We start from the raw sequence: 24,282 nt of genomic DNA, 5'->3' as shown, positions 1-24,282 counted from the left end.
GTTGTCCTTTAAGCCTAGGATCACCTGATTTTCAGACTACTCATTTATTTAAGGGTAGCATCAATGAACTGACCACTCATAATTTGCAAATGCTTAGCCATTTGGTGATGGCATTACACTCTTTCCTGCCCCAGGCAGTGTGTTGCTATATATGCTATAGTTATAATGCGATAAACTGCAGGAATCTTTGAAAATTTAAGCTAAAACACACCCACACCCACACACACGACTCTTGACATACCATATGGTGTAACATCTCAAGAGTCCAGAATGTTGCCCATTCTAAGGTATTTAATACATAGGCTACAGACTTAGATAAGTATCAGTCTACAATATAAAGTACCTTAGAACTTGACTCTAACATGCCAGGTGTAACTCAGTGAGTACAATCTGGAAATTGCCTGCAAGATTTCTTTAATAGCCACATTCTATTACTGGCCTGCTATGTCTGTCTTCTGAATGTAGGAGTCAAACAGACAATTTGTGCCTAAATGTCAAAAATACAATCCTTGATACAGTATCATTGGACTAAGGAGAGTAAACAAGTCTATAATATCAGGAACAAGACTTAACTGGTTAAGGGAAGGAAATGAACTACATCACGTTTATAGGATGGGGAAAAGGAGGTGAGTTGCTGGCCAAAAAGTAGTATAGGGCAGGGAGAAGCTATGCATGTTGATAAACAAATAAGGAAGACTGAGGCAAGAGGGCCCAGAGTTCAGGGTCCACTTGGTCTGTGTAATGGCAGGCCCAGAGTTCAAGGCCATCCTGATCTATGTAATGAGAGGCCCAGAGTTCAAGGCCAGCCTTGTCTATGTAATGAGAGGCAGGTTAGCTAGGGCTACATAGTGAGACCCTATTTCAAACAAACAGATTCATGAATATAGGATATGTTAGACTATTCATAAGCTGGACGTGGTGACGCGTGCATGCAGCTTTAGCTACTCAGAGGGCAGAGACGGAAGAAATGCCTGAGCCCAAGTTCAATAGAAAACCATACCAGCTGGAATAGCCTAGAGACCCTGTGTCAGCAAGCCATGCCAAGCCACCCTGAAGAACAGAGGAAACCTTGCCTTAAGATTTTTTTTAAAAGTTTAAGACTATTTAAAGCCAAGTATGGTGGTGCATGCCTTTAGTCCTAGCTCGTGGGAATCTGAGGCAAGAGTCCAAGGTCATCTTTGGCTACACACTTAGTTCAAATCCACCCTGGGATATAACAAGATCCAGCCTTTAAAAAAAAAAATACAAAACAAGGTTATTTAAGTCTTAAAATCTTTGCCAAAAGTAATGTTTTTCTGCTTTAAAAGCTATGTGTTAGATTAGATCTCCGAAAGCCCTTAATAGCATTATGCTTCCAAAATTATAAAATGTCAAATAACCAATTCAAATATTTCTGCCAATAATTTATTTCCACAATATCAAAAATTGTAAATGTTTAAGTGTCAGTTATGATCCTAAACTTAGAGATGCAAAGATGAATGAAGCCTGGTTCCTCCTTTGAAGGAAAATGTAAATAAACATCCACTTTTTCCCCATGATAAAGTCAACAGAGCACTAACTTACATTAAAATCCAAGGCAATGCAAATGCCCACGGCTACAAGACAGGAACGATGCTAGGATAGCATGTCTGGTCTGGTTAGCAGACTTGAAAACAGATTTGGCTAAGCTAGAAACTACACAGGAAAGAACAGGCAGAGGAACTCAAGAGAAATGCTGGGGAAACTTTGCCTTCTTGGGTTTTAACTAGATAATCTAGAGGCACCATCTATGTTCAACACTCCATTTGCTCACGATTATCTCTGCAGGAGAAAAAGTCTGCAGCTGTCTTAGGCAGGGCATCATTACTGGGATGAAACACCATGACCAAAGCAACTTGGAGAGAAAAGGGTTTATCTGTCTTACACTTCCATAGCACTATTCATCATTGAAGGAAGTCAGGACAGGAACTCAAGCAGGGCAGGAATCTGGAGGCAGGAGCTGATGCAGAGGCCATGAAGGGATGTTACTGGCTTGCTTCCCCTGGCTTGCTCAGCCTGCTTTCTTATAGAACCCAGGACCACCAGGCCAGGGATGGCACCACCCACAATGGGCTGGGCCTTCCCTCATCAATAATGAATTTTTTAAAAAATGCCCTACAGTTGAATCTTATCGAGGCATTTTGAGTTTTTTTTCCTTTCAGATAACTCTAGCTTATGTCAAGTTGACATAAAACTAGATAGCCCTGTGTATTTTATCCTCTAGGGAGAGTGCCTGATTCCATTGTTCTTCTACTGGGGCATGCACTTCTACAGCATGGAACCTTTGCGCAGTGACTGGTTAGGATAGATGATGTATTACTATACTGAGGGAGCAGGGACCGTACAACCTGAAGTGAGCACAAGAGCACAAGTGCACAGAGCATCTGCAATCCAGTAGAAAAGATTCGTAAACACACACAGACACAAAAGAAAGACTGGCTATCAGAGGAATGAACTCCAAAGCTAGAAACGAAGTCAAATCATACTTAATTAAAATTAACGATATAGAGTCCTTGAAGATACTGTAAAGGGCAATGTCATCTTCAACGCCATTCAAGTTGAACACAGCCAATCTTCTGTCAGCATGGAAGTGAGTTGCTGACTCTACAGTTACTGGCATGTGACCGTTGCAGGCCTATGTCCAATGTTCATGCTGCACACAATATTCATGTCTAATGATGGAATTGCCCTTACATAATGAAATTATTGTATTAAGAGGCAAGAAAGGAGGCTGGTTAGATGGCTCAGTGGTTAAGAGCACTGGCTGCTCTTCCAGAGGACCAGAGTTCAGTTCCCAGCAACCACATGGCAGCTCACAACTGTCTGTAACTCCAGTTCCAGAGGATCTGACACCCTCACACAGATATACATGCTGGCAAAACACCAATGCACATGAAATAAAAATAAATAAAGATTAACAAAATAATTCTAAAACGAGAGGCAAGAAGGATGAGACTCATTAGGGAATGGCAGACTCTCTCACTGTACCTTACAGCCCTCTAGGAGACATGGTTATGGAATGGTACAACACACAAAGTCACCTTCTTCCTTGAAGCCACCCTTGTTCTGTGTGTAAGCGTGGTCATCTCAATTTAAAACAGTGTGCATGTTTCAGTGTCAGCCAAAAGCACAAGAGCAGCACTGGGATGCACATAAGGGCTCGCATAACCATCCTCAGGACAGTCAGGCATACAAAGTCAAACGCCCAAGCTGGGGCTTAAAGAATGAACTGGAAGTCATCAGATAGATAGAAAAGACGAAGATTTCATCAAAGAAAGAGCCAGTGCACCAAGATACAGGAAATCAGAAGAACAGGGTAGCCTGGGAAAATTGCAAGCAGCAGGGCTTAATAGGTGCAAGGAATATAGGCCACAGGCCTGGAGGGAAGGCAGAGGTCTGGCCACCAAGGACCTGCCACTGCACTCCATGCTTCATGAAGGCGGAGGTCTACCATTCACACTGGTCCTCAGACTACACAGCTCCTTGACCAGCTGCAGCCGCATCTGTTAGAACCTTTGAGAAATACCAGTCCTCAAGCCCCTCCCTAGAGCCAGACACAGGATGGAGCCCAGACCTCTCAACTCTTTGAAGCCCTTTGGTTGTTCTAATGCCTACTCAAGTCTATGAACCTTTGATTTCGATGGATAGGGTGCTATGAAAGAAGTTTGAGCCAAGGGTTATGATAAACTCAAAAGGCCACATTCTGTGCTCTCCCTATGCTGACTGGCCTGCGCAACCACGCATGCGGTGTTGCTCTTCTGTACATTAAAGAAAGGGCATGAAGCCCTCCGCACAACTCACATTCAACAAGTCCTTACTTTTCTCTTGCCATTTCTAAACTTATCTACAAAACCACTAAAGTGAATTCAGAAATAACAGTAAAAGACATGGGGAGGGAGACTTAGGAAGGGGGGACACTGGAAAGCTGAGTGGACTGATTTTCAGAGCAGTTTTTAACCATACAAGAGAAAAGTCTTCAGCTTGCACCTCGGAGCCAGACGAGCTCCTCCAGACTGCCCTTTCCTGACTTAATTTTCTCCTTCTGAGGGTGTCACTCTCTCAATGTTCTAAAACAGACCGTCCTGAAGGTGGTGAGAGCCAGCTCTGTGGTACTAGTCATCCATGTGCGAAAAACATTTTCACAGAAAAAGCAAGTGCTTGAAAATATTTTTACCACAATAAATCGCTAGTTCCACATTTCTCTGAAAAGAAGAGGGGGAGGAAAAAAAAACCTGTGAATAATTAGTGTTGTGCTTAAACTGCCAGCCTAGCACCACTGAAACTTACTGGTGCCAAATTATTTAGCTGAACAGTATTTAAATTAAAAACTAATGACTAGGTTAATTTAACACATGTCCATCTCTGTTCCAACTCTGTCTCTGCTAATTGAGCTCCAAAGCTGTATTTCAAACATGAATCCTCATCTGTGAATAAAAACCATCTGACTAACTTGAATATAACAAGTTGGTTACCAATAACAACTTCTTTTAATCTAACTTTTATTGATGTTTTAGATGCTGAACTATAAATTGTTTATCAGACATTCAACAGTGAATGTCTGAAGGAGTACTGTGCCACATGGAAAGTATAGAGGAATATCCTTAGTTAACAAAGTGAGTTACAGTAGATAATCTGAGTGTTTCATGGGACAGCTATGGGGCTTATCAAAACACCCATAAGTATAAGCACTGAACTAAGCAGTTACCCGGGATTCTGTCAGCATGCCTTTGAAAATCTCTTTTGAGTATTTAAATCGTGGCAATGGAAGACCCAAACCCCCCATCTTCCCTCAGACCACCTTTCTCCACCCCCCACTACCCAACAGCTCCTTCTAGCATATAACGCTTTCATAAAGCTGCAAGAAATTATAATAGTTTACAGATTAAAAAGAGTGTGGAGAATCAGGCCAACAAGGAGTTATGGTAAAATTCCTGAAGTGCATAGCTAAGCACAGTCTGGCAAACATATGGCATACCTATCCTTGCGAGGAGGGTATAGAGCAGGCCACCCCTTCAGCTTCTGCAAACCATAAATGTCACAAACATTTGAAACCACCCACAGAGAACCAACCTAAATCTATGTGGGCTCATCTACTCAATCCCACAACAGTCACTGAGCATAAAACACACAAAACAAAACCAAAGGGAAAAATGTTTTCGCACTATAGCACAGAAGAAAACCTAACGAGCAAACACTTGTCCATAAAGAGTTGACAGAAAGAAAAAAAACACCCAGACACCAAATGAAAACAATATCTGAATGTGAACTTGGCTCGAGAACAAACACAACGAAGTTATGAAAGCTAAGATTTGGAAAGTGCCACGATCATTTATAACAGAGGCAACTGTCCTGGATTTCCCTCTTCAGAAACAGCATGGGGGCAGGCTACCAGCCATCGGGCTCGGGAGCATAATGTCCCAGGAGGGTAATGGTGGAATGGAAGGGAGTGGGAGGGGAGCCAGAGGCTGATTCATGGCCCATTTTTGCCTTGGCCATGTCCCTACAAAGGTGGGGTGGGGTCTCAGAGGGCTCAGAAGGTAGATTTCCCTACAACCCTGGGCTCTTTAGCTAAATTCTCAGGCTCAGACTGTGGTTGTGGACAATGTGATAAGGAGGTAGGAGAGGAAGGGAAGGGAGAGACTAGACAAAGCAGCATTCTCTATTTCAAAGATTTTACATGAAAGATGTAGAAATGAGAAATAAATGATCCTTAAGAAGTTGGGGGACCCAGCACTTGGGAGGCAGAGGCAGGTGGATTTCTGAGTTCAAGGCCAGCCTGGTCTACAAAGTGAATTACAGGACAGCCAGGGCTACACAGAGAAACCCTGTCTTGAAAAACCAAAGAGAGGGAGAGAGGGAGAGAGGGAGAGAGGGAGAGAGGGAGAGAGAGAGAGAGAGAGAGAGAGAGAGAGAGAGAGAGAGAGAGAGAGAGAGAGAGAGAGAGAGAGAGAACACTTCTCTGTGTAGCCCCGGCTGCTCTGGGACTGTAGGCCAGGCTGGTCTCAAACTCACATAGATCCACCTGCCTCTGCCTTCCAAGCACTGAGTTGAAAGGCATGTTGCCACTACCACCTGGCTAAATTCTCTTTTTTACACAATATGAATGTGGGATAAAACACATTCATCCCACATTCATCAATATTATGATTTTCTAATTATTTGTCATAGGAAATCATCTTAAGGGAAAATGCTGCAGAGATAAATGCTCTCTTCCTTTCCCCCTCCCTCTCTTCTAATACAGTACTCATTTCCCAGCCTCCACCTGAAAACCTCCTGATGAAGGTGGGTTTACTGCTTCCCTTTGAAAACTAGACTCGTATAAACCCTGCCTCTGGATTCACGGGGTATTAACACATTCCCCTTAATTAGAGCTCGAGGTCTTTAGAAGGGTTTACCCCATTCCATCCCTGCCACCAAGTCCCTGCCACCAAGTCCCTGCCACCAAGTCTCAAGCCAGGTTAAACACTCAACTTCTTTCAACCCTCTCTCATCTGACATGGTTTCCTGAATTTTCACAGGCTGCGTCTCCCAGAGACCAGCTTGGTAAAGCTGCTCTCAACATATGAGACCAAGATCGCAACACAATGTTCCAAATGTGGTCTAACAGTTCAGCCTTTTCCAAAAAGCACCACGTGCCTTCTATGCTCCAGACTAATATTTTTTTCTTGATCTGAGCTATACTTCAGTTAACGCACCCTAAAAACACATTAGTTTTGTTTGTTTTTACTTCATTTAATGTATCAGGGTAAGCACAGGCGTCGGCTATCTAAACGATCTGTTTCTCTTCCCTCGCTAGTCCTACAGCAAGGCTTTCTGGGCCATGTGACCTTGGGTGGACCCTGCCATTTACCAGTGGAGTGACCCTAAACTGGAAAAAGACTGCTTCTCTTAGGATTTTTCATACAAGTTTCTAATAAAAAAAATAATTTTTAAAAGGCAAAACAACGGGCACTGGAGAGATAGCTCAGCAGTTAAGAGCACTGACTGCTCTTCCAGAGGTCTTGAGTTCAATTCCCAGCAACCACATGGTGGCATCACAACCATCTGTAATGGGATCTGATGCCTTCTTCTGGTGTGTCTGAAGACAGTGACAGTGTGCTCACATACATAAAATAAATAAATAGATCTTCTTTTTAAAAAAAAAGGCAAAAATCAGTGAGAGATGTGAGTGGTATGAGAGAATGAGAGAGTACCCTTCATACTGACACAGACCCACCAATTCAGCTGAAGAGATGGCTGCCTATACTTCAGGGATGGAAGACGAGGCTGTGAGATTAAAGGACAAATAAACTCTTAATATATCACATGCCTTACCTCACTTTGCAGCGATATTGAAGGATGCACTCTTTTTGTTTTTCAGAGAAAGAAATACTAAAGTTAAGCATAAATAAAAGGCTACAGCATGTCTAAAACCACAGGGGTAGTGAGGGGAGAGGCCAGACCAACAACAGCTCCACTGCACTCCTTCCTAGTCACTACAGAGAGAGAGCAGAACACAGGAGGTTCAGCTCATGTGACTTGGTAGGTTAAAGGACAGAGAAGGCAGGAAGACAGTGTCATACAAGTCCTGTGAAGGTAGTGTGGGCAGAAAGCTTAAATTGAGGCCACACTTGAAAGGTTGTGAACTCCACACTAAAGGAATGTGCTGTTCAGCCTGTGACTATTAAGAATCAACCCTATAAAGGCTAATAGATGGAAAACTCTGATACAAGGAGGGAAACTACACCCTAGAGGAAGCAAGAAAGTAATCTTCTTTCAACAAACCCAAATGAAGACAGGCACCCAAACATAAAAATGACATAAAAAATAACAGGAAGCAACAATCACTATTCCTTAATATCGCTTAACATCAATGGACTCAATTCCCCAATAAAAAGACATAGACTAACAGACTGAAGACTCCAGAGAACCAAATAACATTATCAAAAAAAAAATGGGAAACAGAGCTAAACAGAAACAGAATTCTCAACTGAGGAAACTCAAATGGCCGAAAAGCACCTAAAGAAATGTTCAACATCTTTAGTCGTCAGGGAAATGCAAATCAAACAACCCTAAGATTCCACCTCACACCAGTCAGTGTGGCTAATATCAAAAATTCAGGTGACAGCAGATGCTGGCGAGGATGTGGAGAAAGAGGAACACTCCTCCATTGCTGGTGGGATCGCAGGCTTGTACAACCACTCTGGAAATCAGTCTGGCGGTTCCTCAGAAAATTGAACATAGTACTACCTGAGGACCTAGCTATACCATTCCTGAGCATATACCCAAAAGATGCTCCAACATATAAAAAGGATACATGTTCCCCTATGTTCATAGCAGCCTTACTTATAACAGCCAGAAGTTGGAAAGAACCCAGATGTCCCTCAACAGAGGAATGGATACAGAAAATGTGGTACATTTACACAATGGAATACTACTCAGATATTAAAAACAATGACTTCATGAAATTCACAGGCAAATGGATGGATCTAGAAAATATCATCCTGAGTGAGGTAACTCAGTCACAAAAGAACACACATTGTATGTACTCACTGATAAGTGGATATTAGGCAAAGAGCGTGGAATATCCATGATACAACTCATGGACAAGGAAGAGGAAAAACGACCAAAGAGTGGATGCTTCAGTCCTACTTAGAAGGGGGAACAAAATAATCAGGGTGGGAGGGACTTGGGAGGAAGAGAGGAGGGGGGAAGAAAGAGACAGAATCAGGTTTGGGAGGAGATGGAGGCGCTGTACAGAGGGTCAGGAAATTGAACAGAGGTGTGTAGCAATTGGGGATGGAGAACTGGGGGTAGCAACCAGAAAGTCCCAGATGCCAGGAAAGCATAGAGCCTCCCAGGACCACAGACATTAGCTGAAATGCCCCACAAAGGGGAGAGAGAACCTGTCAAGACCATGTCCATCCACATTGAGAGATGGGGCCACCCACCTATCTCCAAAATTTTAATCCAGAATTGCTCCTGTCTAAAGGAAATACAGGGACAAAGAGCAGAACAGAGACTGAAGGAAAGGTCATCCAGAGACTGCCCAACCTGGGGATCCATCCCATATGCAGACACCAAACTCAGACACTATTGCTGATGCCAAGAAGTGCTTACTGACAGGAGTCTGATACAGCTGTCTCATGAGAGGCTCTGCAAGATCCTGACCAATACAGATGTGGATGCTTGCAGCCAACCATCAGACTGAGCACAGGGACCCCGATAGAGGAGTTAGGGGACAGACTGAAGGATCTGAAGGGGCTTTATCTGGCATCATGGGAGGGGTCCTGTGAAGGCTTATGCCCCAGCGTAGAGGAATGCTAGGGCAGTGAGGCAGGAGTGGAGGTCAGTGGAGCACCATCATAAAAGCAGGGTGGTGGGGATGGGATAGGGAGTTTGCAGAGGGGAAACCAGCAAAGTGGATAACATTTGAAATGTAAACAAATAAAATATCCAATTAAAAAAATAATTACTTATTTTTAAAAAACCAGCTGGCACCCTTGGCATATTTATTTTTTAAGAAACACAAGAAGACTGGTAAAGCTGGAACAGACCTAGGATGAAAAGGAGAGGAACAAAGATCAGGAGGTGGGAAGATGGGTTTTAATCCTTGTGTAATGGGAAAGCATGAGCTTGTCTTAAGCAGAATTGGAAGAAACATGGTTGAATTTGTTATTTTTATAAAACTGTATTGAAACCATAATGCACAATATTTCAGGTGCCTAAAATACCAGTACCTGATCCAAAAGGAGAGAGCTTGGCTTGAAGCACTTTCTCCTGGTACATGTTGGCTTCTGATTCTTATCTACGTGCTCAGAAACCAAGCATCACTAATGATCTAGAACTCTGCCAGGCCCTCCCTTGCTTTGAGAATCCACCATCCCTTCTTCTTCCCGCCTTCAAATTCTCTTTGTAAATCTGTGACAGTTCTTTCCTATTGTAGTATGAAGAACTGGCAATTGACAGGTTGACTACATGGTACAAAAGATGTAAACAGAGCCAAAGAAATGAAGATTTGGGGGTGGAAGGCTGAAGGAATTAGAAAGAAGGATGCACTAATACACACGCACTCACCAGCACACACTAGCGGGTGGAATTTTGATATAGAACTTGCCTAGCATACAGAGGTACACAGTAAGTTCAGGGCCTGCCTGGGACAAGGAGACCACCCCTTAAAAATAAAGAAGGCATGGGAGGGGTAGAGCAGAGATACCATGCTGTCACTTGACCTAAGGCTTGAAAGAGAACACACAAACTGCAGATGTTGATTTTGACTGTATGGCAGAACTGGGGCTGAATTTTTCCATAAATTTTATAAATTATCTTCTTAAGGCAGTCTGAAACTATGTAGCTGAGGATGGCCTCAAATTTACGACAATCTTCCTGCCTCACCCTTCCAAGAGGCTGGAATTACAGGCATGAGCCGTCATGCTTGGCTTTAGATTTCTGTTACTTTTATGCTGACTTCTACGGCTTAATACAGACTTTCTGGATACAGTATGGAATTCTTTTTCTTCCTGAAGCAAAGAAGCACCAAGATATAAATGCTGAGAAAATAAAAATTAAGGTTTAAAGTTTGTTGTTGTTGTTTGGCTGGGAGTTGGGGACCTGTGAGATACTGGGACTTGAACCTGGGACCGTGAGCACTCTAGGCAAGCAGTGCACCGCTGAGCTCTGCCCTTATGCTTTGCCATGCCTTCTTTCCTCTTAAGGTGCAGTCTCCTGCTTCCCAGAGGCCCTGAACTTACTATGTACTGTGTATACTAGGCAAGCGCTAAATCAAACTTTCTTAAGTTTTACAAAGTGTGCTTCTTTGGGAAGAATGGAGATTTGAAGAGCCTGAGGTCATGGAAAGATGAAACAATCTGGAAAAGCAAAATTCTGGCAATTTTGTGTTGCTACTGGAGGTTATATAACAGGAGCCGATGGTGGGAGTTGGAAAGAGAGCCAAGGAGAATAGCCTTGACGATCCCATGGGAATGTCCAGGGCTGCCTGGTCTGTTTCTGGAAAGGAAAAGATGTCTGAGCAGCTCGGTCTGACTTTCCTGTTGCTTCCACTGTCCCTAGTTGTATCAAATCAAGAAAAGAGCACAAAATTACTTTGAGAGAAGAAGAACTCACAACACAAACACTCTCACATGGGTAGGTCATTGGTACAGATCTCCAAAGAACATGACGTTCAGTCCCTCTCCCTTAAAAGACAAGATGAGCAGTTAGGCCTTAGTGCTGGCAACAGTTTATGGTCCACTGTTCACAATTATTTGTGTCTTCTCTATGTTCCAATTTTTTTCCTAGTTAAAAATTGTTTGCTTGCTTGGTCCTTTTGAGACAGGGTCTCATTCAGCTAAGGATGGGTTTGAACTTGTGATGCTCCTGATCCCACTACTCAGATGCTGGCGTTACAGGCACGTACCACCACCACCACTACCATGCCTGGTTACTGTGGTGCTGGAGATCCCATCCAGGGGTTTGCATGGGCTGGGTGAGCACTCTATCACTGAGCTGTGTGCCCAGCCCTTCCCTTGTTAAAATGTTAATAAAAGAAGTTTTTGTGCTTTTTTTCCCCCCTGGTTTAATAAGGAATGGTTTATTTTTGAGAAAAATATCCCAAACATCAGGCTGTTCACAAAAATAACCCATGGTATAACTTTAGGAAACAAATATTAAGACTATTACATGCCGGACAGTGGTGGTGCATGCCTTTAATCCCAGCACTTGGGAGGCAGAGGCAGGTAGATTTCTGAGTTCGAGGCCAGCCTGGTCTACAGAGTGAGATCTAGGATAACCAGGGCTATACAGAGAAACCCTGTCTCGAAAAACAAAAAAACAAAAAACAGCAAAAAAAAAAAAAAAAGACTATTACACTATTTTCCTGTAAGGTGCATTTGACATGCCAACTCCCATTCACAAAAATACATTGTTACATTAGTGTTGTAGCAGTCCCAGTCATGTGAGGGAAAACACACACCTCTGCTGCAAAGCTGCTCTCAGGGTTACAAATAAACGAGATGCCTCTGCGGTTAGGGAAGCAACTACTGAAGTCGTGAATGGGGAACTGTACCCCCGCATAATCGTGAATGGGGAACTGTACCCCCGCATAATCGTGAATGGGGAACTGTACCCCCGCATAATCAAAATTAAAGCAAACCTTACAGGGTATGACTTAACAAAAGTACTAAGGAGCATCAAAGAAAGAGAAAATGTAACTAGGCGCAGGGCAATCATGAAGTAATGAACACAGGAAGGGTAAGGCAGGACAACAGTGAGAACGTGCAGAAGATTCCAGGGGAGGTGATCTGGGCTTACTTTCATCTCTCACAAGCCTAGGTAAATGAATAATGGGATAAGATTACTAAGCTCCACTATGTGCTTAAGAGTCGTCCTCCCCGGAGCTAGAGAAAGTACCCAAAGAGCTAAAGGGATCTGCAACCCTACAGGTGGAACAACATGATGAACTAACCAGTACCCCGGAGCTCTTGACTCTAGCTGCATATGTATCAAAAGAGAAAACTGGAAAGAGAGGCCCATTGGACATGCAAACTTTATATGCCCCAGTACAGGGGAACGCCAGGGCCAAAAAGTGGGAGTGGGTGGGTAGGGGAGTGGGGGGAGGCGTGTACTGGGGACTTTTTGGATAGCATTGGAAATGTAAATGAGGAAAATACCTAATAAAAATAAAATTTAAAAAAAAAGTCCTCCCCATCGGCGCTGTCTCTGTCATCTCCTTCCTCGGGTTCTTTTTCATCATCCTTCAACTCCAGCTGGTCATCCTCCCTCCCCCTGCCCCCAATCTTCATTATCGTCATCATCCAGCAGGTCACCCTCTTCAGCAGAGTCACCTGCACCTGCCTCCGACTCCATCTTCACATCAGTCCCGTCTTTCTTTACAGAGGCGCTGCTCTGCTATTCTTCAGACTTCACTCTTCATCACTACCTGGGACGAGAAGGACAAGCCTGCTTGCTTGCTTTGTTCTTTTTCAATTTTTTCCAGAAGAGAATCCACTTTTTGTTTTATCTGAGTCAGCTCCTTTTTAATGGCCTGAAGGTCATCACCTTTCGACTTTCCAGACTTGAAAGAAGATCCCCATTGTCCACTCTTCGAGTTGAATCTATTTTTGCCCCTTCATGAGGTGTTCCCCGATACACGCTGCCGTTTGGAAGGCACCACAGCTCGAGTGAGGGGTGGAGGAGGAGGAGGAGGAGGAGGAGGAGGAGGAGGAGGAGGAGGAGGAGGAGGAGGAGGAGAAACACGTGTTGGGTAACTGTACATCTTGTCATAATAATCCCGTTAAATGAAAGTCATGGTCCAAGTCAAATGAGGAACCGTACATTTCTGCTGCAGATCGTTTCACACCTGCTTTTCCTCGGTTCACTTTTGGCTCTGCAGCCAAGTTAATATCTAAAACCTGGCCAGCGATCGATCATTCGGCCATCCTCTCCAGCTACAGCAGCTCAGGCATCTCTTTCATTAACATACTGGACAAAAGCAAAGCCTTTATGTACAGAGCAACCCACAGTTTTGCCATACTTTGAAAAAATGGCCTCCACATCAGACTTCTTGGCCACCAGAGTACGGCGATTCCCAATGAATACACGGGAATTTATGGATCGAGGATCTGTCTCGTTGGTAACACTGCTGGCCATCTCCTTTGATGATGAGGTTTCTCACAAAGCTGAAAACAAGAGGAAGGAGAGAGAGAGAAGAGACTGCCTCTCCTACTGCAAGTCTATGTCGAGACGCCGGAGCTACAACAGCAAGGAACCCCCACGACCGTTCATTCTCCGTCTCCTCACAAAATGTTTTTGTGCTTTTATGAACTTTACTGAGAAACTTCCTTAGCTAACTTCCTTTGAACAGCCATTCCCTGACAGCTTTACTTCATAAAACATTTCAGGAACTCTCACCGTATGCTTCTCAAATCTCTTAGTACCTACTCAGTAAATCACGGCTAGGGAACGGAAACTCTATTAATGGACATCCAGCTCTGTGTCCCGAGTCTTATCTACTACTAATACAAACTCTAGTTGCCTTAAATACAGATTCTACTTTAATATCTTCCCAAGAGAACAACAATAATAGCCTAGAGTTAAGAAAAAACAAAACAAGCTTCCTGAGATTTATCAGCATGCTGAAGTCTAGTATGCTGCCAAATGCAGCCAGCCAGGGCTTTGTACACACACCTTTTGCTATTCAGAGAAGCACCAGCTTTTTTCAGGAAAAATATATCTAGGTAGGATTCAAACCCAAATATGTAACTATAAAGAGAGACAAATGGAGCACATTTTCTTAATTGACCTTTAGTGGGTTTTTTTTTCTTCTTATCTTCCTTCCTTCCCCCCGCCCCCTTTGGCCAGGGTCTCATTCTATAGCCCAGGCTGGCATTTAATTATGTCAATTCTCCTGCCTCAGGCTTCAAAGTGCTGGGATTAGAGTTGTTCGACGTGTGATTAACCACACATTCACAGTGTACTTTAATTGATCTTCATTTTTATCATTTTGATTTTGAGATCAGATCTCACTCTGGCTGGCCAGGGACTTTCCTTGTAGGCCAGGCTGGCTTCACACTCATAGAGATCTACCTGTCTCTGCCTCCTGAATGCTATCATTAAAGGCATGTGCCACCTCACCCAGCCTTTTAGTTGGTCTAAGAAAATATTATATTTAATAAATATGTCCAATAAATAGTCCAGTGGCTAAACCATTTTGTTTCAGGGCTGGTGAGGTGGGTTCATGGTTAAAGAGGCTGCTGCTCATGCCTGACAACTTGAGTTCCACCAGGCTCCACATAAGGCGAAAGAGAGAACTTCCCAGCATTGTCCTCTGATGTCCCCACATGTGCACTGTGGTGTGAGCACCCACACTCCTGCATGGTGGCATGTACACATGCACTCACACACGTACATGCACATATGCACACATACTAATAGTGCTTAAATACTTTAATAACATATCCAATAGAACATCATCATGTACTCACAGGAAGACTTAAGAACTCATTAAAGTAATCCACAAGGAAGTTGTCTGTTGCCAAATAATTTTCCTGTGAAAACACAAAAACATATTATGGCCATGTTTTGAAGCACATCTGTATTACTATGACTTAGATCTTTGAGGCCTTTTAAGTCAGTTACACACTGAAGTCTCGCTCTAAAGCTAACACAGTCCCTGGGAGGGACAGGAAAATGGACTACAACATGAGCTGAGCACTCAGGAGGCATAGGATTGAGAGTTCAAGGCCAGTCCCAGCTATGGAGGGAGTTCAAAGTAAACTGGACGACCTGAGACCTTGCCTCAACCACACTGCCACCCTCACCAGAAAGGAAACTAGACTGGAATATTCTCTCAGAAGGCCTTGCCACTGCAGCTAGGCAGCAAGTGGGACAATGAAGCAAGGAGCACAGCATGGATGCAGAGTATGAATAAATACAAACTAATGTTCCACACACATTTCCAAGACTTCAGGATATGCACGTCAGAGAAAAGAAGCAGAGGGTAATCAGGGTGGAAACCTGAGGGCCTGGATGCAATCCCCATAACGAGACTTCCCGGAGCTGTCCTCCAACTTCCACGGGGTGTACGCGGTGTGTACACGCGCGCACACACACACACACACACACACAAATAATAATAATAATTTAAAGTAAAAAAGAAAGACTTGTTCGAGGCCAGCCTGGTCTACAAAGTGAGTGCCAGGACAGCCAGGGCTACACAGAGAAACCCTGTCTCGAAAAAACCAAAAAAAAAAAAAAAAAAAAAGACTTGTTAAGATAGTAACAAGTATTATGAGTTAAGATGAAATTAAACATGTGAAATTCTTCACTGCTCAATTTAAATGACAAGCGAAACATACTATTCAATTTCTTTTTTTTTAGACTCTATTATTTATTTTTATGTATGTAAGTACACTGTCACTCTCTTCAAACACACCAGAAGAGGGCATCAGATCTCATTACAGATGATTGCGAGCCACCATGTGGCTACTGGGACTTGAACTCCGGACCTCTGGAAGAGCAGTCAGTGCTCCTAACAGCTGAGCCATCTCTCCAGCCCAATTTCTTGTCTGTAAGCCTGGGATTCCGTTTTCAGGATCAGGATCCTGCTTGATTTCGAACACAGACTCTTTTGCCGATGCATATATTCTGAGCACAGATTACATACATTTTTTTCTGTAACTATTTCATCCACTAACAGAGCCACTTTTAAAGTTGGCAAAATCAAACCACCACTGCCAAGAACAAAACTGCTCTCACAATCATCAAACACCTCACTCTATTAGTCAGTGTTTCCATTGTGTCAAGAGCACATCAGGGCACACTCAGCTCAACAGTACATGTGGTTATTTTATTATTCATAATTATATTTCAATTTTGCAAATTTAACACGAAGGTTGAAACATGACACAATGCTATTATTTCCATATGGCTGATAATTTTCTTTTTATTACTAGCCAATTTTTAAAAATTAGTGAAGTAGTGACTGGAGAGATAGCTCAGTTGGTAAAGGGCTTGCTGGGCAAGCATTCCTCAGATTTGACTTCATTCCCCAGCACTCACACAGGAAGCTGGGTGTGGTGGTGTGCACTTGTAAGACCAAGTCTGGGGACAGAGATGGGAGTGTCCCTGGGGCTCGCCAGCCAGCCCACTGAGCCTAATCAGCAAAGAGACCTGCCCAAGGAGGAGGAGAGGAGGAGGGGAAGAGAGGAGGAGGAGGAAGAGGAAGAGGAAGAGGAGGAAGAGGAGAAGGAAGAGGAGGAGGAGGAAGAGGAAGAGGAGAAGGAAGAGGGGGGAGGAAGAGGAAGAGGAGAAGGAAGAGAGGAAGAGGAGGAGGAGGAAGAGGAAGAGGAGGGAGAAGGGAGGAGAAGAAGGATTTGTGGATTTGTTTTGGTAACTTTAGGTAACTGCAGAGTCTGAAGAAAACTATAAATAGCTCTAGCTTCAAGATTCAAGATGCATTATCAAGGAACTTATTAGAAATCTCAACTAATCAACACAGGGTTTAGCCTGCTAAGACTCTGTATTGGTTGGTTTTGTGTGTCAACTTGACACAAGCTGGAGCTATCACAGAGAAAGGAGCCTCCCTTGAAGAAATGCCTCCATGAGATCCAGCTGTAAGGCATTTTCTCAATTAGTGACCAAGAGGGGAGGGCCCATTGTGGGTGGTGCCATCCCTGGGCTGGTAGTCTTGGGTTCTATAAGGTGAGCCAGGGGAAGCAAGCCAGTAAAGAACATCCCTCCATGGCCTCTGTATCAGCTCCTGCTTCCTGACCTGCTTGAGTTCCAGTCCTGACTTCCTTTGGTGATGACTAGCAACTTGGAAGTGTAAGCTGAATAAACCCTTTCCTCCCCAACTTACTTCTTGGTCTTGATGTTTGTGCAGGAATAGAAACCCTGACTATGACAGACCCCAAGTGATTAAAACAGACAAGCCATGGGGTCACACGTGCACCACCTCCAGAGTGACACCCTAGCCCTGCTGCTTCCTGGCTTGCTCCCCATGGCTTGCTCAGCCTGCTCTCTTATAGCACCCACCAGCAGCAGCACGACCACCAGCCCAGGGATGACCCACAAACAGTTAGCTGGGCCCTCCCTCATTAATCATCAGTGGGGCCATGTCCTGCAGGCTAGCTTACAGGCCAGTATGATGCTGGTATCTTCTCAATTGAGGTTCCTTCTCCTGAGATAACTCTAGCTATGTCAAGCTGACAAAATGCTAGCCAGAAAAACAACAATTCCGATTATCACGCTTCTGACCTTATTCAGTAAAGTACCGAGTTAACTCTTAGTAAACACACCCTAACTCAGTCAGTAATCACTCAGTGTCACTCAGGGAGAAGGCCTTTGTGTTACAATCAGAGCAGCCAAACCTGGGTGGAGTTGGTAAATCCAAAATGAAATGATACTTTAAAACAACTATGTCTTTCAGATTAAATCTATTTTATTAAATTCTGTAAGTAATCTTTAAAGTAACAAAATTTTATAATACTAAGCCACAGGATCATGAATCCATGAATGGGAAAGTGTATTATATTAATTTTACAAATTAATAAAACTATATTACATAAATAAATATAATAACAGCTGTAGGGTATAAAATTTCTTACTTTTTAAAAATATGCATTTCATTTGTATGGTTAGCCGATTTAAACTTAGCTTTATGCAGTGAGTAGACCCTGGTGAACCAGCAGCTCTTAGATAATACTCAGACTCACAAATTCACTCCAGCTCAGTGGTTCTCAGCCTTCCTAATGCTACAGCCCTTCAGTGCAGTTTCTCAGAGTGTGCTGACCCCACTGATGATGCAACCCTTCAATGTAGTTTCTCAGGGTGTGCTGGCCCCCACCTTAAAATTATTTTTGTTGCTATTTCATAACTGAGGTGACCCTCAACCTTTTTGTTGCTATTTCATAACTGAATTTTGCTACTGTTAACAAGCTGTAATATGAATATCTTTTTCCCAATGGTCTTAAGGGGCCCCTATAAATGGGTTATTCAACCCCCAAAGGGGTCTTGGGCCACAGGTTGAGAACCACTGCCCTAAGTGCTTCCAGTTCGGAGTCTGTCACAGTGTGTGATAAAACACCTGCTTTGTTTTTGTTTTCATATTCCATTTCGGACATGAACTTTTCCTGAAATACACGATGGGTGAGTTGGTATCTTCCAAATACCCAGCAATCTGTTGATGATTAAAGGAAAGAAACCAAAGATCATCCAGTGCGGTCTCAGCTCTCGTTGGTAAGCTCTCCAGTTATAAACATGTCTACAAGTTGACATAACATTTCTTCTAAGTGTCTCCTCTTGGATGCTGAGCAGCTCTTGTTGGGGACTGAGTATCCGGGGGACACTGGTGTCCCACCTTTACTCCATGGTGAAGGGGTACTGTGGCACAGAGACAGTCATAGAAATTTAAAAGAATTATTTAAATGCATCAAATGAGCATTTCTTTCAGGAAGCTGTATCTTGCTTGCATTGCTATTGAGTACTGTTGATTTGGAGCAGCCATGACATGTGCAGTGAGTGTAGCCTGCTCTGGCTGCTCTAGTCTTTCAGCATGAGATGAGTTCACTTCCCACTACATTAACCAGGTCATATCAACAGGCAGCCCTGTAAACCAGAGAAGCTAGGCAAGTGCTGTGTGTGTGTGTGTATGTGTGTGTGTGTGTGCGCGCGCACATGCATGTTTTCCTGGGATTGAACACAGAATCTTGTGCTGGGAGCAAGAATTCTTCCACGAAGTTGTATCTCTGGCCCTAAACCAATGAAGACCCAAAAGCTATTTACTTCCAGAGCCCTTGAATTATGTAAGGAAAAAAAGAAAAAAACCTAGTCTTTAATCTTGTTTAGTAGCTTCTGCTTTTCTCATTAAATTTCCACAATCCAATTATTTGGAAATTTTTAAATTAATTAAATTTCCTAATTCAGGTCGTTAGCTTCCAAATCTGTTGATCGTTAAAGGAACAACAACAACACTTGAGTTCTGTTTCACCATTTCGTCATCCACAGATGCATCCACTGGTGCAACCTCAGCGAGGGCAGCGTTGGGAAGCCATCAATCAATCGGGTTGCTTTCTCTCTCTCTTTTTTCTTTTTAAGGTTTATTTATTATTATATCTAAGTACACTGTAGCTGTCTTCAGATGCACCAGATCTCATTATGGATGGTTGTGAGCCACCATGTGGTTGCTGGGATTTGAACTCAGGACCTTTGGAAGAGCAGTCGGTGCTCTTAACCACTGAGCCATCTCTCAGCCCCCGGGTTGCTTTCTCGAAGCAGCACTCAACACAACTCTTTCTGGTTTTGCGTAGTGTGTAGGTCAGAGGACGACTTTCACCCTCAGGCGTTAGTTCTAGAGTGGGTTCTGAAAAGGTCAGCTCAGGAACTTTGGGAAGGTCATGAAACCCTTGCCCCTCCCGAGGGGAGAGGCTAATTAACATGCCTCAGACCACAGGGCAGAGCCAACCTGCGGGTGGGAACACATTCCACAGGACGAACTGTTGCTCACCTTCGAACAAGGTAAGCCCCTGTCACCTCTTTCCCTAAAGACCAATCAGTTTAAAGGGTGCACTGTTCTGTCCATCATATTGCGCCTAGTTGTTGATGCTCTGCTCTGCCGCTAGAAACCATATAAAAACTCGCTGAACTGGTGCTGGGGCACCGCCTCTCCTTCGGCTCTGGGATGACCCCAGTGCACTGGAACAATAAGTTCCTCTTGCTTTTTGCGTCGATCTGGCTCCATGTGGTTCACTCAGGGGATCCCTGGTAAGCTAAGGCTCCCCAGAGTCTTACAGTTCTAGGGATCAAATGCACGTTGTCAAGTCTTAGAGGCAAGCCCCTGCTGAGCCATCTCACTGGTCCTCAGTACAATTCCTTCCTCCCCACTATTATTTAACTGTAATCTCACTTCTCAGCCAGTAGATTTTAATCTATTAAACCCTGACACCCAACACTCTCTCCCTGTATTAAAAGAGATTGTGGTTCTCACTTTCTCCCCTTGTCCACATGGGGGATGTGGTAGTGTCTCTAAATCTTTTTTTTTTTTTAAGGGACAACATTGAATTGGGACTGGCTTTACATTATCATCATGGCAGGATACATAGCAGCATTCAGGCAGGCATGTTGCTAGAGACAGAGCTGAGATTTCTACATCTTGTTCAGAATCCAGCCAGAAGACATCTAGGAGGAGGGTCTCCAAGCACATGCCTACAATGACACACTTCCTCCAACAAGGCCACACCTACTCCAATAAGGCTGTACCTCCTAAAAGTGACACTCCCTGTGACAAGCTTATTCACACTACCACATTTCACTCCCTGGTCACAATAGGATTGGCCAAACACATGAGACTATGGGAGCCATACCTATCCATAGCATAATGCAAAATATTGTTTCTAAATTTTAACTGCACAATTAACACACATGTAACTGCTCATTCGGTTTCCCTGGAAAAGTTAGCGTCTGATTGCTTTTTATTGTTGTGATAAAATGCTGATCAAAACCAGCTTCGGAAGGACAGGCTTTATTTCAGCTTACAGCTCTCAGGCCCGTCATGAAGGGCAGTCAGGGCAGGGACTCAAGCCAGGAGCCTAGGAGGCAGGAGCTGAAGCATAGGCTGGAGATGAATACTGCTGACTGGCTTGCTTCTCCTGGCCTGCTCAGTTTGCCTTGTCCTACACTCCAGAACCACCTGCACCCAGGGGCCCCACCCACACTGGGCTAGGCCCCTCCACAGCAGTTATTGATGAAGAAACTACCTCACAGCCATGCCTACAGGCTAATCTGATGTGGACACTTCTCAACCAAGGCTCCCTCTTCCCAGATGACTTCAGCTTGTGTCAAATTGGCAAAACTAAGAAAAAACTAAGCAGCACAGTCTCTCTCCAGCCACAAGGGGCGCTACCTTCAGAACTTGTGACTGATAGCATGTGTCTGCAGCACACACTACAGCCATTGGCTACCTTGTTTATGGAACATCTAACAATTTCTGCAGTTTCAAAAAGCATTAGAAAATTAGAAAATCGGCCTCCAAAGGTTTTCTGGGATCTGCCTCAGTTTCCCCTAGTGCTCTGGCTCCTAACTGTACAGGCTCCAGGGAAGGAGGAATGGAGATAGGACCCGAAATTCCTGCATCTAACCAGTTGCTCTGCTCCACTCCCCCCCCCCACCCCCGCATCCCCCCACCCGACCTCCATGGCTTGCACGTGAGGATCCCCGTTACCAAGCTGAGCATGTTCGGAGTTGCTCAGCCACCATTTTTCCATTGTAAAATAAACACAGTGATTAGTCAGGAAATCACATAGTCGTCTTCCCGGGGACAGAGTTATTGGGTTTTGATACATTGCTTTTAGATAAAGATGATATTTTTATACTTAAAAAAATCTCCTTGTTTACTATAATGACATTCAAGCTATAAAGATAACAGAATGAATCTGAGAAAGCTAAGTCTTGGTTGAGAACAAACACCAATTTTCACAATTAAATGCTGTAAATAGTGTTTGGAGCTAAAGTCCCTTTTTACATGTACATTTTTTAGGACTTCCTACATATAATGCCTTTTTACATCATTTCTAATTTCCCTCTACCTACTGAGTCCATTTGTGTTGTTCATGTATATGTGCTTAGGGTTGGCCATGTGGGACTGGATAACCTACCAGGGCCTTATCCCTGGAGGAGGCTGACCTCTCTTCCCTGCCCCTCAGCAGTCACTGATTGCTCATAGCTCTTCATCTAGGCACCTTGTGACATCCTCCCCCGCACTCCCCTGCCTCCCCGTTCGTGTTGGCATGTCAGCGGGTTGTCACTATGCAGGTCTCGGTTAGGCCACCATATTGTTGAGACTGGGTTTTCCTATTACAGACAAACTACTTTTAAGGTACACAAGAAGAAAGTAATCAGGATTTAAAACTTGGGTACTCAAATCTTTAATGTACTGTTTTATTGGTAAAAAAAATAACAGGAGTAAGTGGACTCGTATATATTGCATGTAATAAATTCCAGTGTGTCATAAGATGATCTGAACAAACACATAGAGATGCTAAACCAGGCATGGGACACACACCTGTACTGTAACCAACCAAACACATAGAGATGCTGAGCCAGGCACGGGGCAGACACCTTTACTGTGACCTCGGCACGTGGCGGCAAAAGCTAGAGGAAGGCGCTCAAGGGCACCCTCACTGACAGCTCAAAAACTAAATCAATAAATGAAAATGGCCCACTGAACCAAACTCATCACCCAGGTGACACGCTCTATACACTGTGTTTGGGGACATAAAGGTATGCTGAGACATGTCTGGCCTTTTACGTCTTTGAAGAAAGTTCAAATTTTATACATAAAACGTTTAAATAGCTGGACATAATGACTCATGCTTGTAACTCAGCATGCGAGAGGCAGAGGCAGGAGGATCAGCCTACTTCATACCACGCCAAGGAAAGCATAGTCTACATAGAGTTCCAAGCTAGCCAGGTCCACATACAAGCAAGACCCTGCCCCCAAAATAAGCCTCTCTCCTAAAAGCAGAAATTTACATAAACACAACGTCCCTGGCAGACAAGTGGTTGATTCCAAATGAGTTACTCTATGCTTTGAAAACGAAGACACTGTGTGAAGGTTAAGATCCTTTGTGACATCCGTAATAATAATGTAGTTTTAGATTACTAGTTGAGAAAATATGAAGAAAATGATTATAAACACAGGAACACTGAGACCACTGCTTCTTAAATGAAATACAAAGTTTTTTGCCTGTGTAACCCCGAGCAGCATCCAGGCTGCCATCGGGGTTCCCTTCAATCATGATTCTCTTATCCTAGGACGCTTCCTCAGGATCCAAGATGGTTGCTTCCGCTCCAGCACCCCATCATTGTCCCAGCAAGAGGAAGAAAACTGGGTACTCTTCCCTTCTAGATGTATATGAACTTTAGAATCTCAGTACCCAGCTTCCAAGAACAAGCCTGTGATGAAGGGTCAGCTACCCGACCACTGGAAACATCAGCTTCCCAGAAGGGCCCAGCCTTCCTACTCACACCTCTCACCAGGACCTGGCCACATGACAGCACTTACCTGCAGGAGAGGCAGAAAAGCTGGGCTTTACTCTGGATAGTAGAGTAGCTAGGATCTTTTTCTAAGAATGTGTCGTTTATTGATAAGAACACCAACACACATTGGAGAACCAAAGCCAAGCATATGTTTGAGGAAGGTTAATCATTTAAGTAGTCAGCCACTTGGTTGAGCATGGAATCTGAGGATCTGGTCATAAACTGGTCTCCATGGGAAGCTGCCCAAGTGCCAAGGCAGTCTGCATGACGTTGGGTTTGGGAAGGGTTTTGTGGAGATGACCTGGGCCAGAAGGAATGTGCCAGCTTGTGACATGGGTGAGGAAGGGTGACCCAACAACACTGACAGCAAAGGAGGCAGAAGGCAAAGGGCTGCTTGGCCAGAGCAGAGCGTGGGGAAGTGTTTGCAAGTTCACAGCAGGGTGAATGAATATGTATTCTAGAGAACAAGGTTGGGCGTGCAGATTAAGGAAGACTGAGCCTTTGAAGGGCTCCATGGGTCACGAGATAAGTGGCCATAGAAGTATCTTAGTATCGTAGTATCATAGTAAGTATCTTACTTCTATAAACTTTGGCCTCCTCGGCTATGAAATGTGAGAAATAGCCACTACCTCAGAGGGCTATCCTGGGGTAAAACATCAGTCTGTGGCCAGCATTCGGCAATACTAGCTATTCATCAAGTTTCTTACAGTGGAGTAAGACGGTCGTTTTAGAAAGAGCTAACAGCAATCCGAC

At 43.9% G+C, this 24,282-nt stretch overlaps 1 protein-coding gene and 1 pseudogene across 6 annotated transcripts in view; both read right to left on the bottom strand.

Moving 5' to 3' along the window:
• Rgs22 (regulator of G protein signaling 22) overlaps positions 1–24,282 on the bottom strand; it is a 132,817-nt gene that overhangs the window by 105,889 nt on the left and 2,646 nt on the right. For 5 of the 6 annotated variants that reach the window (XM_021183706.3, XM_021183704.2, XM_021183708.2 and 2 more), the window contains one exon: positions 14,979–15,041. The exons of the other annotated variant lie outside the window; for it this stretch is intronic. In XM_021183706.3, the coding sequence (XP_021039365.1) occupies positions 14,979–15,041 (63 nt within the window). The remainder of the gene's footprint in view (positions 1–14,978; positions 15,042–24,282) is intronic. 6 annotated transcript variants of the gene reach the window in all.
• On the bottom strand, positions 12,666–15,032 carry LOC110310709 (heterogeneous nuclear ribonucleoprotein C pseudogene; annotated as a pseudogene).

The sequence above is a fragment of the Mus caroli genome, unplaced genomic scaffold (assembly GCF_978045245.1).
Source record: "Mus caroli unplaced genomic scaffold, Mus_caroli_1 scaffold_16, whole genome shotgun sequence".
NCBI lineage: Eukaryota > Metazoa > Chordata > Mammalia > Rodentia > Muridae > Mus > Mus caroli.
Note: the sequence above shows the minus strand (reverse complement) of the source record. Positions and strands in the feature narration are given on the sequence as shown.